Source organism: Pelobates fuscus, chromosome 6 (genome assembly GCF_036172605.1).
Source record: "Pelobates fuscus isolate aPelFus1 chromosome 6, aPelFus1.pri, whole genome shotgun sequence".
Classification (NCBI taxonomy): Eukaryota; Metazoa; Chordata; class Amphibia; order Anura; family Pelobatidae; genus Pelobates; species Pelobates fuscus.
In genome coordinates, this window is record NC_086322.1 from 232,508,133 (window position 1) to 232,526,147 (window position 18,015).

At 40.0% G+C, this 18,015-nt stretch overlaps 1 protein-coding gene and 1 non-coding gene across 2 annotated transcripts in view; both read left to right on the forward strand.

Annotated features, from left to right (window-relative positions):
* KPNB1 (karyopherin subunit beta 1) overlaps nucleotides 1-12,343 on the forward strand; it is a 31,353-nt gene extending 19,010 nt beyond the window's left edge. Inside the window, exons 14-22 of the mRNA XM_063458840.1 lie at nucleotides 183-254; nucleotides 723-867; nucleotides 999-1,081; nucleotides 5,134-5,241; nucleotides 6,323-6,466; nucleotides 8,392-8,497; nucleotides 9,023-9,137; nucleotides 9,845-10,006; nucleotides 10,117-12,343. Of these exons, the coding sequence (XP_063314910.1) occupies nucleotides 183-254; nucleotides 723-867; nucleotides 999-1,081; nucleotides 5,134-5,241; nucleotides 6,323-6,466; nucleotides 8,392-8,497; nucleotides 9,023-9,137; nucleotides 9,845-10,006; nucleotide 10,117 (936 nt within the window). The 3' untranslated portion in view covers nucleotides 10,118-12,343. The remainder of the gene's footprint in view (nucleotides 1-182; nucleotides 255-722; nucleotides 868-998; nucleotides 1,082-5,133; nucleotides 5,242-6,322; nucleotides 6,467-8,391; nucleotides 8,498-9,022; nucleotides 9,138-9,844; nucleotides 10,007-10,116) is intronic.
* LOC134566258 (small nucleolar RNA Me18S-Gm1358) lies at nucleotides 431-502 on the forward strand. Its single transcript, XR_010084010.1, has one exon. It is a non-coding gene; the product is annotated as a small nucleolar RNA Me18S-Gm1358 (small nucleolar RNA).
* Nucleotides 12,344-18,015: the final 5,672 nt, after the last annotated feature.

Genomic DNA, 18,015 nt, shown 5'->3' on the forward strand with positions numbered 1-18,015 from the left:
AAATGAATAAATGCATGCTAGTTTTCATTTTGGTTAAATATACTATGTGATTTATTTATTTATTTATTTATTTATTTTGGATTTGGGCAGTGGATTGTTCTTTAGGAGCATTCACTGCGTGAGACAAATTTTTAAAGCCAGGAGTTTGTTCTTATAATACCACCTCTCCTCTTTCTTTTCAGTCCCACATACAAAGCACGTCAGACAGGATACAGTTTAACGATCTCCAGTCGCTTCTTTGTGCTACACTACAGGTAAGGGATTCTCCTAAATGATAAATCTAGATCTAAATTTCACTTGCTAAATGTCTCTTCAGAATACCACAATGTTGTACTGACTTGCTCACATTATTGATGTATGTCAATCTAATATGGCAGTGTTTTACACCAACACATGGGGAGTACACTATTACTATTAAATATAAGGTGGTGATGTCAAAGGATGACGCATTCATGCACCACACAGAATCAATGCTGTGTTGATTATGAATTTCTGAAGACTTCAGTTTTGCCAGTTTCCGATCACTTGTTTTGAGGAGGGGAGCAGCTATTCTAGCCTACATCTTGCTAATCTGTCTTCTCCACTCACTCATCAATAAATAAACGTACAAATCTACACTTCTGTTGTGATTACTATCGTGGTATTTTTACAATACTTAAACCATGTAACTGTAAAACAAACTTTTTTTTTTTTGTTTTGTTTCCCTTCACACCCCATCTTAGAATGTGCTGCGGAAAGTGCAACCACAGGATGCCCTGCAGATATCGGATGTAGTGATGGCCTCATTGCTTCGCATGTTTCAAAGTACTGCTGGCTCTGGAGGGGTACAGGAGGATGCCCTCATGGCTGTTAGCACTTTGGTTGAAGGTAAGTTTCTCCACTTTAAAAAAAAAAAAAGTGAATTTTTTTTGTGAAATTGTCTTTAGTCTGTCTCTAAGTAGGAACATAATGCAAAGATCAGAGGGAATTTCTTGATGGGTGTGTGTGATTTCATGCAGTGCTGGGAGCAGAATTTCTTAAATACATGGAGGCATTTAAACCTTTCCTTGGCATTGGGCTGAAGAATTATGCAGAATATCAGGTATGTTGATGGCCTTTGAGTTGATTCACTATTATTAAAAAAGCGTAGGCTTGCTTTTTTTTTGTCCTGAAATATGTCCCCTCTTCTGATTTAGTTGATGACCTTATAATAGGATTTTTGGCTCAACACCTTCATTAAGGAATAATAAAAAGTGAGAAGCTAAATCATACGAATGCATGGAGCAGTACAGATGCAGAAAATAGGAATAAGCATAAGATGATGTGCCGTGCCTTGAGTCTACACAAAACACCATAAAAATGCTTTTAGTTTTTGTATGTGCTGATTGTTGCACGCGCAGTGGTCCCTCTTTTTGAAGGAGAAGCATTAGATTGGCTGAGATAATGTTTTCAGCCAGGGTTGGAATGGTAGCCACAGTGAAATTAGAATAGGCCTAATGGTAAGTAAATCTTCATTATTGTATTGGGGGCTGCTAAATCTAGATAGAACACTTTAACGTTGGTAATAAAAACCTATATTTCCAACGTTGGTGTGCTTCAAAACGTTATATTTATTTTTTTCTCCTGAGCTGTGGCAGCTGAAGATTTAAGGTGGAGCACAAGGCTCTGCTCCTGGAATTTGAAACCACTCCTTAAAGGGATACTCCAGGCACCCAGACCACTTCTGCCCATTGGAGTAGTCTGGGTACCAACTCCCACTACCCGTAACCCTGCAAGTGTAATTATTGCCGTTTTCATAAACTGCAATATTAACCTTGCAGGGTTAAGTCCTCCTCTAGTGGCTGTCTACTAGAGGGACTTCTGTGTTTTTAGAACACAAAGTGTTTTAAGCCACACTGGATGTCCTCAGCATCGCTTAAATCACCATAGGAAAGCATTGAATAATGCTTTTTTATGGGGAGGTCTGATGCCTGTGCGTGGCAATTGCCACGCATGTGCATTATGTCTCCCCCACTGGCTGCTGGCTTGTGAGGAGAGTAGGTGGAGTCTGGCCAGTCTGTGCCGAGGGACATCGGTGCTGGACTCCGGTAAGTCTCTGAAGGGGTTTTAACCCATTCAGCAACTTGGGATGGGGGGGGGGGGGGGGGGGGGGGAGGGGGAGGGAGAGGGGCACAACAGGGTCTTGCAGTGCCAGGAAAGTTTATTTTTTCCTGGCACTGTAGAATCCCTTTAATTATGTAACCACCATCTTCTGACTTGGTGGGCTCTGACACCATGTACACCAAACTAAATGGTTGTCAATGTACAGTATACAAATGTGTATTATATGTATGTGTGTATATGTGTATATATATATATATATATATATATATATATATATGTGTGTGTATATATGTGTGTGTATATATGTGTGTGTATATATGTGTGTGTATATATATGTGTGTGTATATATGTGTATGTGTATATATGTGTATGTGTATATGTGTGTATATATATGTATGTGTGTATATGTATGTGTGTATATGTATATATTTATTTATTATTGCCATTTATATAGCGCCAACAGATTCCGTAGCGCTTTACAATATTATGAGAGGGGGATTTAACTATAAATAGGACAATTACAAATAAACTTACAGGAACAATAGGTTGAAGAGGACCCTGCTCAAACGAGCTTACATTCTATATATATATATATATATGGAGTGCAGAATTATTAGGCAAGTTGTATTTTTGAGGATTAATTTTATTATTGAACAACCATGTTCTCAATGAACCCAAAAAACTCATTAATATCAAAGCTGAATATTTTTGGAAGTAGTTTTTAGTTCGTTTTTAGTTTTAGCTATTTTAGGGGGATATCTGTGTGTGTGCAGGTGACTATTACTGTGCATAATTATTAGGCAAATTAACAAAAAACAAATCTATACCCATTTCAATTATTTATTTTTACCAGTGAAACCAATATAACATCTCAACATTCACAAATATACATTTCTGACATACAAAAACAAATCAGTGACCAATATAGCCACCTTTCTTTGCAAGGACACTCAATAGCCTGCCATCCATGGATTCTGTCAGTGTTTTGATCTGTTCACCATCAACATTGCGTGCAGCAGCAACCACAGCCTCCCAGACACTGTTCAGAGAGGTGTACTGTTTTCCCTCCTTGTAAATCTCACATTTGATGATGGACCACAGGTTCTCAATGGGGTTCAGATCAGGAGAACAAGGAGGCCATGTCATTAGATTTTCTTCTTTTATACCCTTTCTTGCCAGCCACGCTGTGGAGTACTTGGACGCGTGTGATGGAGCATTGTCCTGCATGAAAATCATGTTTTTCTTGAAGGATGCAGACTTCTTCCTGTACCACTGCTTGAAGAAGGTGTCTTCCAGAAACTGGCAGTAGGACTGGGAGTTGAGCTTGACTCCATCCTCAACCCGAAAAGGCCCCACAAGCTCATCTTTGATGATACCAGCCCAAACCAGTACTCCACCTCCACCTTGCTGGCGTCTGAGTCGGACTGGAGCTCTCTGACCTTTACCAATCCAGCCACTGGCCCATCAAGACTCTCTCTCATTTCATCAGTCCATAAAACCTTAGAAAAATCAGTCTTGAGATATTTCTTGGCCCAGTCTTGACGTTTCAGCTTGTGTGTCTTGTTCAGTGGTGGTCGTCTTTCAGCCTTTCTTACCTTGGCCATGTCTCTGAGTATTGCACACCTTGTGCTTTTGGGCACTCCAGTGATGTTGCAGCTCTGAAATATGGCCAAACTGGTGGCAAGTGGCATCTTGGCAGCTGCACGCTTGACTTTTCTCAGTTCATGGGCAGTTATTTTGCGCCTTGGTTTTTCCACACGCTTCTTGCGACCCTGTTGATTATTTTGAATGAAACGCTTGATTGTTCGATGATCACTCTTCAGAAGCTTTGCAATTTTAAGAGTGCTGCATCCCTCTGCAAGATATCTCACTATTTTTGACTTTTCTGAGCCTGTCAAGTCCTTCTTTTGACCCATTTTGCCAAAGGAAAGGAAGTTGCCTAATAATTATGCACACCTGATATAGGGTGTTGATGTCATTAGACCACACCCCTTCTCATTACAGAGATGCACATCACCTAATATGCTTAATTGGTGGTAGGCTTTCGAGCCTATACAGCTTGGAGTAAGACAACATGCATAAAGAGGATGATGTGGTCAAAATACTCATTTGCCTAATAATTCTGCACTCCCTGTATGTGTGTGTATATAGGTGTGTGTGTGTATGTGTATGTATATATATCTATATATATATATTACACACAGAGCTTGGTATTGTACAAAATACAATACAGAATTCACCTCAAAAAGGCAATACCCATACTATACACACCGCTGTGTTGTTTAATGTGTTCAGAATAAAAGGACATTAGTTACCTATACAATGCACACTGTCTCTGTATAAAGAGCCAGGTCTCTAGCTCTACCTTTTCTTATCCAGTCTTCAGTAGTGCTGCTCCGAGTAGTGTCATGTTGGCGGTGAAATGAAATATGTAAATATTGAAGCCAACTGCTGTGGTAATTATGCAATCTGTATTTTGTGGTGTACTGTAGGTTGGCTGTGCACAGACATCTTATCATTTATGTAACTGTTATCTTATTAGTTTCATTGCAGTTAGATTCTAGAATTCTGAAACTAATGGAAACTGCAAAGTTATTGAAACGAGATCTGTGCAGTTTTTGCTTTTTGCTTAACAAAGTGATGTGATGAGCCAAGAACATGCCTCTCTTCATGCATTCATTGGCAATTGGCTTAGATACCAAAACTGCAAATACATAGGTCACTTAAAATCTTGTTTGTCTTGACAAAAACAAGGACAATTAACAAATATACTGTTATGTTTAGTTACACTTTAAAACTTCACCGGGAAGCAACACCTGAAGTTCCCCTCAATTAGTTTTTTTTTAATATTCTCTAATAAAGGTGTTAATATTGAATTCACAATTTGAGTTTAAAGCCCTCTCTAGCTATCACTTCAAACAGCCAACCCTGAAACTGCCTTGTGATTGGGTTGTGTATATGTACAGAACTTGTCCAAGGCACACTAGACTTAGAGTAGTATTACCATTATTGAATTGCAGCCCAAACGTATAAATTATTCCTTCCTTACAGGTGTGCTTGGCTACTGTAGGCCTTGTAGGAGACTTGTGTCGTGCTCTGCAAACAAACATTCTGCCGTTTTGTGATGAAATCATGCAGCTTCTCCTGGAGAATCTAGGGGTAAGAACAATGAAGAAATGTAATAGAGCATCACTGCTTCAATCACCTCCCTTTTTAGGAGCTAGTGACTCATATTTGCAGTGTCTTATGATGACCAGTTCATGCACCACACAGAATGTTATGTGTTGATTATGAACTTCTGAAGACTGTTTTGAATACTTTTTATTGAAGGAAAGCGTCATTGTTCCTTTTATTCTTACTTTATGGACCAAGTAGGGCTCTTTTTTTTGCAAGTCACTTGCTTTAGAACCACCTAATGTGGCATCCACTTGAACGTCACTGGAAATCCCAGTTCCCTCACTGATTTAATTTGGTGAATACCAAATGTTCAGTAGTGAACTGGCATTTCCTTGTAGAAGTACTGTAAGAGAAATATTGCTGTACTGTTTTGCCATATATTTTATGGATAAATGCTACCCTTTTTAGAATTTCTTCCCCACTCCTGCATTTGATGTGACTGTTCAATTATTACAGGGCTACACAAATCCAAGCTTGCCATGGCAACAAGGATTTTTTTCCTAGCTCCTGTAATTTGTCCGCACGTTCAGCAGAAGCGGCTCAGGACCTCACGGATAAAATCCATGCCAGCTCTACCAAAGGCTGGGTGGACTTAAGAAAAGAAGAGAATATTTTTGTGTGTGACTGCCCCTCTCTGATCTTATGGAAAAGGTGTTTTTACTTTTTTCCCCTCACAATGTGACTTTATAACCATGGCTGAGATAATCAATCTTAATCCAATATGAAAGCATTTTTAGGCTATTGCAGATGCCAGTCTGCATCTCCTCATAGATATGTGTTGAATCTGAATCTCTATGGGGAATATTCAGTGCCTCCATGCAGAGTGTGGAAATGCTGAATGTAGAGGCTGTTATTGTGCTGCAATATAAACACTGCCTTTTCTGACAAAATATAGACACAACCACTACATTAGGCTGTAGTGGTTCTGGTGACTAGTGTCCCTTTAAGAATTGTATGTTTGTAGTTGAAAATTCAAAATATTTCTTATAAATAACCTTGCTCCAAGCTAATTTGTCAAGCCCCGACTTAACATACTCTCTCCATTCTTATGTTTCTTTTCTAGAATGAGAATGTTCACCGTTCTGTGAAGCCACAGATTCTTTCTGTGTTTGGTGATATTGCTTTAGCCATTGGAGGTGAATTTAAAAAATATCTAGAGGTTGTTCTAAACACATTGCAGCAAGCATCCCAGGCTCAAGTAGACAAGGTAAGGAGTCAATTTTTTGTTATTGTATGTCTATAGCTCTACATACAAGAGGGCTGCAGATTGCATTTGAAAGGTGCTGCTGGGACTCTTTAATACACCACTTCAACATTTGTGAGCTTACAAACCCTTATATAATATTCAGATAGATAGTATATACGGGCTTTTAAGGTTATATGGTTACATAGCTGAAAAGAGACTTGCGTCCATCAAGTTCAGCCTTCCTCACATATGTTTTTGCTGTTGATCCAAAAGAAGGCAAAAAAACCCAGTTTGAAGCACTTCCAATTTTGCAACAAGCTAGGAAAAATTCCTTCTTGACCCCAGAATGGCAGTCAGATTTATCCTTTGATCAAGCAGTTATTACCCTACATTGAAAGATTGTATCCTTGAATATTCTGTTTTTGCAAGTATGCATCTAGTAGCTGTTTGAACATCTGTATGGACTCTGATAAAACCACTTCTTCAGGCAGAGAATTCCACATCCTGATTGTTCTTACAATAAAAAAGTGTTATATGTATTGGCCCCAGCTGCACCCTTAGAGTGTATGAAAGTTGAAAGACTTCTTGTATGAAAATTGGTGGCAATCAAGGACCAACTCTCTTGGATTTGTACCCATCACTGTCACATGCACTTCAATCAGGTCTCTATTTAACCCTGCACTGCAGAAAACCCCAGGTTGAGGATTTCCCCGAGTAAGTGGGTTAATCTTATAAGAGCAGGCATTGGGTTATGATAGGATATGCCAAAAATGAGGTTAAGTGGTATTGTCAGGCTTGTGCATGTATGATCATATACTGTGACTCCCAATTTTTAACCAAGTCTGATGTAAAAAGCAAAAAAAACGAGTTTTGTGAGCTCTGAAGTTTGTGTATAGCAAGTTAGTGCTCTACTCCTGGTGCGTATGATATAAATCAATGGTAGGCAACCTTTAAAGGACCACTATAGGCACCCAGACCATTTCCGCTCAATGAAGTAGTCTGGGTGCCAGGCCTATCTAGGGTTAACCCTGCCTGCTGTAAACATAGCCGTTTCAGAGAAACTGCTATGTTTACATACAGGTTAATCCAGCCTCTAGTGACTGTCTCATTGGCTTCTGCGCTTCTCACTGTGATTTTTCAGTGAGAAGACGCCAGCGTCCATAGGAAAGCATTGAGAAATGCTTTCCTATGGACTGACTGAATACGTGCGGCTCTTGCTGTGCATTCAACTGATGAGGTCGGAAGGAGGAGAGCCCCCAGCGCAGAGTGAGCCCGGCGCTGGGGTAAGGTAAGAGTTTAACCCCTTCCTACTTCTAGAGCTCGGCGGGGGGCGAACCTATTAACACTATAGTGCCCTTTAACAATCCGGGTGTTGTGGACTACATCTTTTATAATGCTCTATCGCTATAATACTGGCAAAGCATCAAGGGAGATATCCTCACCTGGGAGATGTTGTTTAACCCCTGAACTATTTGTTATCATAGGCTTGCTATTGGCTAAGTTTACACTTTAAACTCTATTCTATTTTTTTATTTTGTTTTTTTAAAACCATTTCCAACTGCAAATTATGAAGTGATGTGTCTTTTTTTATGGTGGTACAAAGCCTTTTTGAAAGTGTATTCTCAAACCATCCTGGTTAGCCCTTTAAACTTCTGAGTGACTCCTCTCTCCCACCTAATTTAGACTGAATTTAGAAAGGACAAGATGCAATGAGAAAGGGCTTTGCCTGAAACTTTTGTATAGATGCTTGTTCTTAAGTTAAAGCTGTAGCACTTGTTGCACACACTTATGGTTGTCTCCCTTTTTTCAAAATGTTTGCATAGATCACTGTAGGAGCCACAGTGAGGTGGGATAGCAGCACCTGTACCTTATTGTTTTACTGGTTATTTGGAGTACTGTGGTAACTCAGGCTTTTTTTTTTTTTTATATAAATGTAATTACTTTAGACTGACTATGATATGGTAGACTACTTGAATGACCTACGAGAGGGCTGCCTAGAAGCATACACTGGGATAATCCAGGGGCTCAAAGGAGACAAAGAAAATGTGCACCGTGAGTATGCAGGTTTTCTCATTATTCTACAAAGATGAGCTGAACAGTAAATTGAAGTAGATGTTTTATTTTGAAAATGATTACATTTTAGAGTAGATACTATGGTCTGCTTATATCAATGTACAGAACTCTAATAAATCTTTGTATAATAGTAACATGCTAGTAATTTGATCTTTTAACAGTAGTAACCTACGTCTAAGGCTTTCTACTGGTTCTGTTGTAAGTCACTTGTTTTCCCTTGGTATCTTTATCTTTTATTTTTTTAACTTTCTCCCTTTGCTTTTGGCGATTCTTATTCTCGGTGGGTAACATTGACATGAAAAACTAATAAATCTCTTTTGACCTAGTTATCTCTTGTCTTATTTGGAGGGATCCTAGTTTTCAAAAGTCATATCTAATTCTATTAGACCAAATGCATGGGATGAATGGCATTCTTGTCCTGAACTGCTTACACAGTCAACTGCAAGAAGGGCAGACAGGAAATCTGTTTTCTACTCTGATGTCCTGTTAACTTTTTTTCTACAGCTGATGTGATGTTGGTACAGCCACGTGTGGAATTCATCCTGTCGTTTATAGACCATATTGCTGGTGATGAAGATCACACGGATAGTGTTGTGGCCTGTGGTGCTGGGCTCATTGGGTGAGTCTGAGTGCTAGCTAGATCATTGTGTACCTCTGGTGATTTTAGTTAGAAGTGGACTGCAAGAGTGTATTTAACTGCGTGCCCCATTTCCACACACACACACACACACACACACACACACACACACACACACACACACACACACACACACACACACACACACACACACACACACACACACACACACACACACACACACACACACACACACACACACACACACACACACACACACACACACACACACACACACACACACACACACACACACACACACACACACACACACACACACACACACACACACACACACACACACCTACCTATTTAAGAAAATTTAATGATATATTATGGTCAAAGTGGATAGCAACAAATTTATCTTGTGATACAACACGTTTCAAAACCATTTTGTATCTACTGTCACAAATAAGATTTGGTGGCTATTCCTGAAACTAGTCCTAGAAAATTAGACATGAGTTTGGCATTTTCTGACCATGTCTCCATAAGTACACCTGGCTCAATACATCTAGCCCTGGGGCATTTAACTCCACGTTGGAAAGAATGTGTTTATGTTGCTGTGATAGTAGCTTTTTTTGGGAGCTGTGATGTAGCTGGATTACTATCTTAGTTCTAGGTATACATTTTTCACATGTCACTTGGTTTCAATTACAATTGGCACATTCTTTTTCTATGTATTCGTGCAGAGATTTATGCACAGCATTTGGGAAGGATGTCCTTAAATTGGTAGAGACTCGACCAATGATTCATGAACTTTTAACAGAGGGGAGGAGATCCAAAATGAACATGACAAAAACACTTGCTACTTGGGCCACCAAGGAATTGAGGAAGCTAAAAAACCAAGCCTGGTAAGAATGGGGGGCAGCTTTAGTTGAATCTTCGTATTTGGACCTGGTTATTATCCCTCAGTGCCTGATTGTTTGTGCTTTTTTTCTCCCCCCCCCCCTTTCTTTCTCAGACCTCACTAGGTGGGTGATATCCGATATCTCACTGGAAATCTCCAACCTTTTTGAAAACACACAATATATCCCGGAAGTGAGAAGTATGAGCGGGTACTGAATGTTTGGGAATGAGAGGATGAGTGAGTGAGGCTTCAAACATACCGCATGGATAATGCAACCACAGCAGTGCTGTGAGAAGAGCAGACTTCCTGGGAGAGAGGGAGAAGAACCCCACTATGGTCTGCCAACCCCCCAAGAGGAGCAAGCGCAGTTGGCCTCCATTAAGTAGGCATCTGCTTTCACTGCCTTGTGGCCAGGGCAGAGCAAGAGTGACTGGTGTAACTAATTTTTTTCTCATTAGAACACAACATATGGCCCCAATTTTCTTTTTTTTCTTTTTTTCTTTTTTTGTCCTCCACCCTGCTGAAGAACGCAGCCCAACCTGTCACTTGCTGCGCACCCTATCTCTGAGAGCAAGGGGACTGAGTGGAAGGATTCTCAGAATGAGTGTGTGTGAGTGAGGAGGTACAGCAAAGTCGCAATGTCTTCAGTCTGAACTTCATTTGCAGTTTATTCTGATTCTGAGGAGAAGGCATTCAGTGTTCTGATTGCTTCTGGATTCCCCTAGATGAACAATACAGCATTGATTCCAGAAGCACAACACAAGGATTCTATATTCCAAAAGTTCTGTTTCTCTAGTTGAATTTTATTTTTACGTTTTTACTACCAGGGGTGCCAGCAGTAATGCAGGGACTTGCAGACACGCCTGGCAGCAAAACAGTTGAGGGAAACACTGGCTTGGATGTTCTGTAGTCCTATAGTAAGCGAGCTGCTTGTGGCATTAACTTACTTTTTCTTGATCTGTGAAAGGGGTGGGAGCAGAGGAATTGTATAAAATCAGTTGTGGGAACAGGAAAAGGTTAGTTCAGCATACCGTGCCCTATTTTTCTAGGGAAAACAAAAAATAGAATTTAAGAATTTTTTTTTTTTTTTTTTTTTTTTACGTGTAAGATTCATCTTTCAGAAACTAACAGCTTTGTCCCTCAAATGTGCCAAAGAAACAAATCCATTAAGACATCTGCAATGTGAATAACTGTATCACTGTGGTGGGATAATTGGTGGCACACTGCTATGCACAGTTGTGCTCAGCAGTCTGTTGCTGGCCCCCTTTTGCAGCAAAGTTTTGAAACCAACCAGATGAAACGATGAAGCAAAAAAGTGATGCTATGCCATAGAGAGCTACGCTACCTTTTATTTCACTGACTAATGTGATCTTCAATCTCCTGCACTTAAATACAGAAAACTGAAAAAAAAATAGTTTAAAGGAAAATAAATAAAAAAAAATCTATAAGTATATTCTAGATACGGACTGGACGTACGTTGGACCATGGCACTTGTACAAGGTTCTATTTTTTCACTGCAGTTAAAGATTAATAAAATGGTGTCAAACATCCCCTGCCCTTCTTTTTGTGTTCTTGGTGTGATCACATAAAGGGATTTTGGCGACTCCCTTCCCATCCACACCTTTCCTTGTCCTGCCTCAAGTACATGGCTTGTGGCATCCTTACTAGGATGATTGAGTGTTTGGCTCTTTTTTTTTTTTTTTTTGTTTTGTTTTCCTCTTCAACTTGCACACACCGCTTTACTATGCTAAAGGAAAAGACTCACCAACACATGTTTTTCTTCCTTTTGGTTTATTGTTTCCATCATTTTGGGAGATGAGGAAATAAACCTGTGTATTTGAAACCCTGAGACTTGCGCTCTTTCTCCCAACAGTCTGCATATTTGCTCCATGAGATACTCAATAGGTATTTAGAAATCCGTGTATAACTGCTGCAGACTGTTAGTATGTCTAAGCAATCAGCCTGTATAACATAGCATTAGTTGAATAATCCGCCATATACAGGCAGCAGGATCACTTACCATTCTGTGCCTTGTGGCTTCTGTTCAGTGTAACATTCAAGGACTTTAACAGACTCTTACTAGATAATCATTACAGCAGTCACTAAAATATAGAGGTTACTGCATTCATGATTGACCTGACAACTCACTTTAGAAAATAACTGAGCTGACCTAGGCTCAACTCTCTGGCACTGCTGGGGTAAACAGTTTTACACTTCTGTCACATTAAGGGGATAACTGGGAAGTATACAGCTAAATATTTCTCTATGCTTCCTGTGTCTAGGCTTTTGCCATTTGTACACTGCAAGGAGAATAAACAGTGACATAGTGCTGTAAATGAAACCTGTGTGTGTGTGTGACTGTCTTTGGTTTCCCAGGTTGTATGCATTTCTTTGAGTTCCGCCACATTGTTTAAAAAAAAAAAAAAAAAAATTGGTTCGCCTAATGCTAGTTGCATTTGTGGGAAAAAATGTCAAGAGATTGCATATACACCTCTAAATCATTTATGTAAAATGCGCAAGAGCTATATCTGGGTAGGTTTTCTTGTACTTGTGTGGTACATGAAAATTACTAAATATTTCACCTGGCTTCTTAAAAATAGACAAAACAAAGTGTTTTTACAAAGGATTCTCTGGCAATCTGCGGAACTCATTGCATAAAGTAATGCTCTGAATACCAAAAAAAGTATCTTAATGACCTGTTCTTGTCTGTAGATGGTAGCCCTGCAGTCTTACTGCTAAATTATCTATTTAGGAGTTAAACCTTGGCTGTAACACACACAACCAAAATGAGAAGTTTTTGTTTTGTTTTTTTGCAGAGAGTTTCGCAGCTAGACTGCAGGGGCATGGTCTGTAAACCAAAACTACTTAATTAAGCGATTTGATTTGGTGCCTACAGTGTCCTCAAAGAAAAGTGTCATAAGTTTTTGGCAGTTTAGAAGATCTACCCTCAATGAAAACATATGCATCCTTTTGGATGGTTTAAAAAAAGAAAAACCTAGCTTAGCATGCCTGCTGCTTCCTTTAGTTCTTTGGAGCAAAATAAATCCTCCTTTCCTGGGGATTTTTTTTTTTTTCCCCAGCAGTTTTTTTTTTTTTTTATAAATGTGCAGATTTTCTATGGAAACACTTATTTAAAAAAAATCACAAATCACATACTCCAGAACACTCAAAGCCGTTCAAGGGTTACTCCAAGCTCCATGCTAACTTTAGTGATTTGAAGGGTTCATAGTTATTTTAGTTGGCATTTATATAGCCACAAATTCTGTTGCGCTTTACAAGATTAAAAAATGTGGAGATTTAACAATAAATGAAACAATTACAAAAAAATTATTGGAACAATAGCCTGAAGAGGACCCCCTCAAACCATCTTAGTCTAGAGGAGGTGTCCATCAAACAAGGTAGGAATAAAGCGGAGCTGAGGGAGAGTAGAGTGCTGCTCTTTAGGTGAGGTAGAGGTTACGCTGGGGGACCATAAGCTTTCCTGAAGAGATTTTAAAGCGCTTTTTTTTAAAAACGATTGGAGACTAGTGGAGAGTCTGGTGGTAGTCAAGCTATTCCAAAAGAAGGGAGCCGCCCATCAGAAGTTCCTGGAGTTTGTATGTGCAACTTTCTGCTATGAAACTCTCCAGGTAGAGCAGGGGTGCCCAAAGGGTAGATCCCCCCAAATATTTCAAAACAACATCCTCTGATGCTTTCTCATTCTGAAGGCATGCAAAGCAGCATGGGAATTGTCGTTCTAGAACATCTGGGGGATCTACATCTTTGGCACCTCGGACGTGTAAAGTATAACTCCTTGCCTGTTGAAGGTGTAACTCTACCTTCTGCAGCCTGGAAAGTGTTCTGGGCTGGTTAATGTAAATTTTGTGCATTTATTCCCCTCGCTGTGTGCCGTTCATTGGATGAGATTATCGACCAATAAATGTTTACTGAATTAGATTCTGCAGCTCTACTCCACACTCCCTCCTTTTGAAAAGCAGCTTTATTAGATATATTTAGGCTTCTACCTCAGAAGCTGAGCTGTAGAAATCATTCTGCCGCATACCTTTTGAAATACTACAGATAAGCGGTTGGTAATTGACTAGTTAAGAGTTGTCAGTTGTGCAGCTCATACTGATGTCTTATTGGGTGAATATGTACTCCGAATGCATCTAATAATGAATTTGCTTTATGTTTGACGCTACTTGTAAGCAGCAGTGTACTTAAATGGCACGTGTTGTAGGAGATCCAGGTCAACTGACTTTTTGGTGGCTATGATTGAGGATGAGCAGAACTTTGCTGTGACCAGCACCTAAATTAGTATCAATTCACACAGTTCACTTGACCGTATGAGCCGCTGGGAGCTGTGCTAATTGGAGCAGGCACCTTTTAAGACCTACGTTAATAGAAATTCAGTTGGAGAGAACTAATATAATGCAGCATAAGGACTTATAGTTTGAAATCTTTTAAGCAAAATAAATACAAATTCTGTTTACCTGGGAGAATCTGCCTGATACAACGGATACTTACTACTATGAGCGCTCACATGATTTGAAATGATGCATGGAGTATGTATGTATAGAGTTTCAATATGAAACTTGCATATAGTTTACCCCTCTGCTGCTGGAGGTTATAACTGGCAAAGTCCCTGTCGTGTTAAGACTTCCAGGTGGCTAATTCTGTGCATGTTGGATGTATGATATCCGCATGCTGACAAACAGGCTTTCAATTGTGGCATGGCTTCCATATGACTGTGTTCCTTTGACCAGTGTTCTATTTAAACATATATATATATTTTTATAAAGCTCTGGAGAAAATCCCTATATATTTGTTCATCCTGACATGTATGTAAAAACCTACATTCACACACGCTCTTATTCTTTTGAGCATATTCACTCCCTATGTGCATATACAAATCTTCATAGCTCAACCAACCATGCAGTGAAAACAGATGGTGACCGTTTCTAAGGAGTTATACAACACAGATCAAAATGTAATTATTTCCCTTCAGTGCTATCCTCAAGTAAGTGAGACGTCATAATCTTGATGTTAAAGGTTAAAATTGAGCCATATCCGTTTTAAATTTCAAACTTATTTTGACAGCGTGCTTTGCTGGGTCTTTTTTTCCTTTCATATATTATAGCAGCTGTTGGGTTAAGAGGTGTTTTTTTTTTTTTTTCTTCTATAAAAGTCTAAAACCAACATCTTGGGGGCTGCATGAAAAGGTTAAAGTAACCTTATGTAAAATACCTTGGGCTGTGTTTTTACTTTATTTAAAAAAAAAAAAAAAAAAATTTGACACCTTTGTTTACAATGTTATCTCTCGCCTACATCTTAAAACCGATTTCATATGTGAATAGAACCAAGCCATTAAATTAAACTGCATGCACTCCAGAATCTTGTTGGCCCATCAACTAATTAGTTGGGTAGGTGAGGTCACTGCAGCAATTGGATGAAGATACGAGGTCATGTGCTGTTCTTTTTTGCAGTCTTTTTTAGTAGCCACTTAGTCACAAATACTGGTCAAAGTTAGTGTTAATATTTGTGTGACAAATGCAAAAAACTTATTTGAACACCAATTTTCGTCAGTGTTTGTGACTAAGTGGCTACTAAAAAAGAATGGGCTACCATACAGTCTCAAAGGTAACATAACCAATTTGGCGACTTTCAATGTGAAAAAACTAAAACACAAGCCTTATATTTGACTCTGAAACTTTTGAAAACACTATAAAACCTGTACATGAGGGGTACCGTTATACGCAGGAGATGTGGTTGAACAAAGATATAAATGTTTCAAAACTGGAAAACGTATCACAACAATTGTATCAGTGTACGTGCCGTTGAAACACTAATATTTGTTTTACTCTGGAGACTTCGCTGAACACCGTAACCCCCATGTACAGGTGTTATGGTGTCTTGAAGTTACAGGGTTAAATATAGTGCTATCAAATTAAATTTTCTGGACTTTCTGCCTGGGTTATCAGGCAGGTACGCAAATTATAATTAATAAAATGACAATTATGTAAAAATACTACATAAATATTGTGACAAACTCCCCTTTCCCTGTGAGTTTGCCACGAGTCCTTGGAGGGGCCTGCTTGCCAGCCTCCTGCCCACAGACTATGGACCCTGTAAACTGTGATATAAGTCTGTTTGTCTATTTGTATTATGTTTTGGTAACTGAGCAGCCGTACGAATCAGAGACCACCCTGGAGCTTGTTACACTTAATTGTTAGACCACTGCGGTGGAAATTGCAATAATGTAAGTGTTCATCTGGGTGGCCGCCATTCCTATGGATGACCACAAGGTGGTGGCCATCTTGTTCGCATGGACCAAAAGCGCCAATAGACTTCAGGGGGACTTAGCCAAGAATGCCCTGGAACTATTTTAGACTATTTGCGTTTCCCAGTCGCTCCTCCCGCAGCAGTTAGCTGTGGTTCTCTGGGACAATTTTTGGCTATGGGATCATGCCTGCTGTCGGTAAAAACTGACTTCCATAAAATTTCTGAACCCCTGAACTGATCTGGGTGGATTTTGGATATATTGGTCACCCAGATCAGGGCTATCAGGGAATGTAACATTTGTGGGGAAATTATGTGTTGTGGGGGTTCTTTTCTGCCTGGAGATCATGGAATTGATACAGTATCTGTCGGAGTGCCAGGTGGTCCGTCGCAAATATATACGTAGAATATATATATATATATATATATAATTCTTTATTTTATTTGTGCATATGGTATACAGGCAAAGTTGCGTCGCCACAATAGCGGGGGCAAACAGTGTTAAACATATGAGTACATTAGTGTGGCATCAAGAACTTAGCAAATTTTTGTACGCTTATCTGATTGTTGATCAAAATTAAAACTTTCCTATTGGTAGAGTATGTCAAACAAGAGGGGTGTTTTATAAACCACAAGCCAGGTTCATGCATCTAAACATTAGGACATCTATATATTCTAACATTAACAAGCTTAGGTACAGGATTAAGTGCACAGCATAGCCATAGGTGGGTGTGACTGTAAGGTGGCAAGGATGAGCACATATGATGTGGGGATTCTGCATCATTTAGTAAGTAAGCTAGCAGAAATTTACCGTCTATGCTGACCTGCCAGGACTGCCATACAGGTGATGTGAATAGGTTGCTGCACATCAGGCTAGATATATAAAAACGAGCTAGAACTACTGTGGTTGCCCCTAAGTAAAAATGTAGCAGGCAAGAATAGCGTGCCTATCAGGGCAATGCATAACTGAACATAAACAAACAAATAAACAGCACGTTTTTGGCAGGAGCAAATAACAGGTGGGAGAAATTATATTAATATGTCTCATGGAGTAATTTATGAGAAGAGTAAAAGCATAAGAGGCAATTAAGGATAAAGCCAATCAGTTATCGCCTGGAGCCTTTTGGACTGCCAGAAGTCAGCCTGCGGTGTCTATCTGCTCGTGTTGGGTGTAAGAGTCCAGTAACACCGTAGCAGGGAAGGTGCAGTGTAGAGCTTCTCTCCAGCCTGGTGTCGGCAAGTATGCCTGTTTGGCTGTGTTGCTGACCTGGCTGAGGTTGTCCTTCCAGCATGGAGGGGGACAGGTGGTCATGGTGCGGTGATGCCGTTGCCTGCGGGTTCCTCGCTGGTGGCGTGAACAATGTTGCATGATCTTGTCCCTTTTGACCCGTGGTCTAGGGGTTCTGGTTGTCGGAGGTGCACGTGCGTGTTTAAGGTTGAGGCCCTGAGTAGGCCCACCCTCCTCCACTCTCTCCGTCTCTCCTTTTGCTGCCGGGAGCTGAAATGCCCTTATTGCATGTCTCTCCTCTAGAGAGGCCCGGATGTGGGCGAATATCTTGTCCAGGTTCTTCAAGGTCTGCTGGACGCTGACAGAGTATTTTCTCTCAGGCAGTATGGGTTCAGTGCCACTAGGTGGGAGTGCAGCCGCCATCTTGGAAGGGGGTGCTGCGTACCGGGTGCAGTGTCCTTGTTTCTCTGTGAGGTTTGTGGCTGGCCTGTGGGGACCGGGATAACCCCCACCGGTCCAGAGGGGGG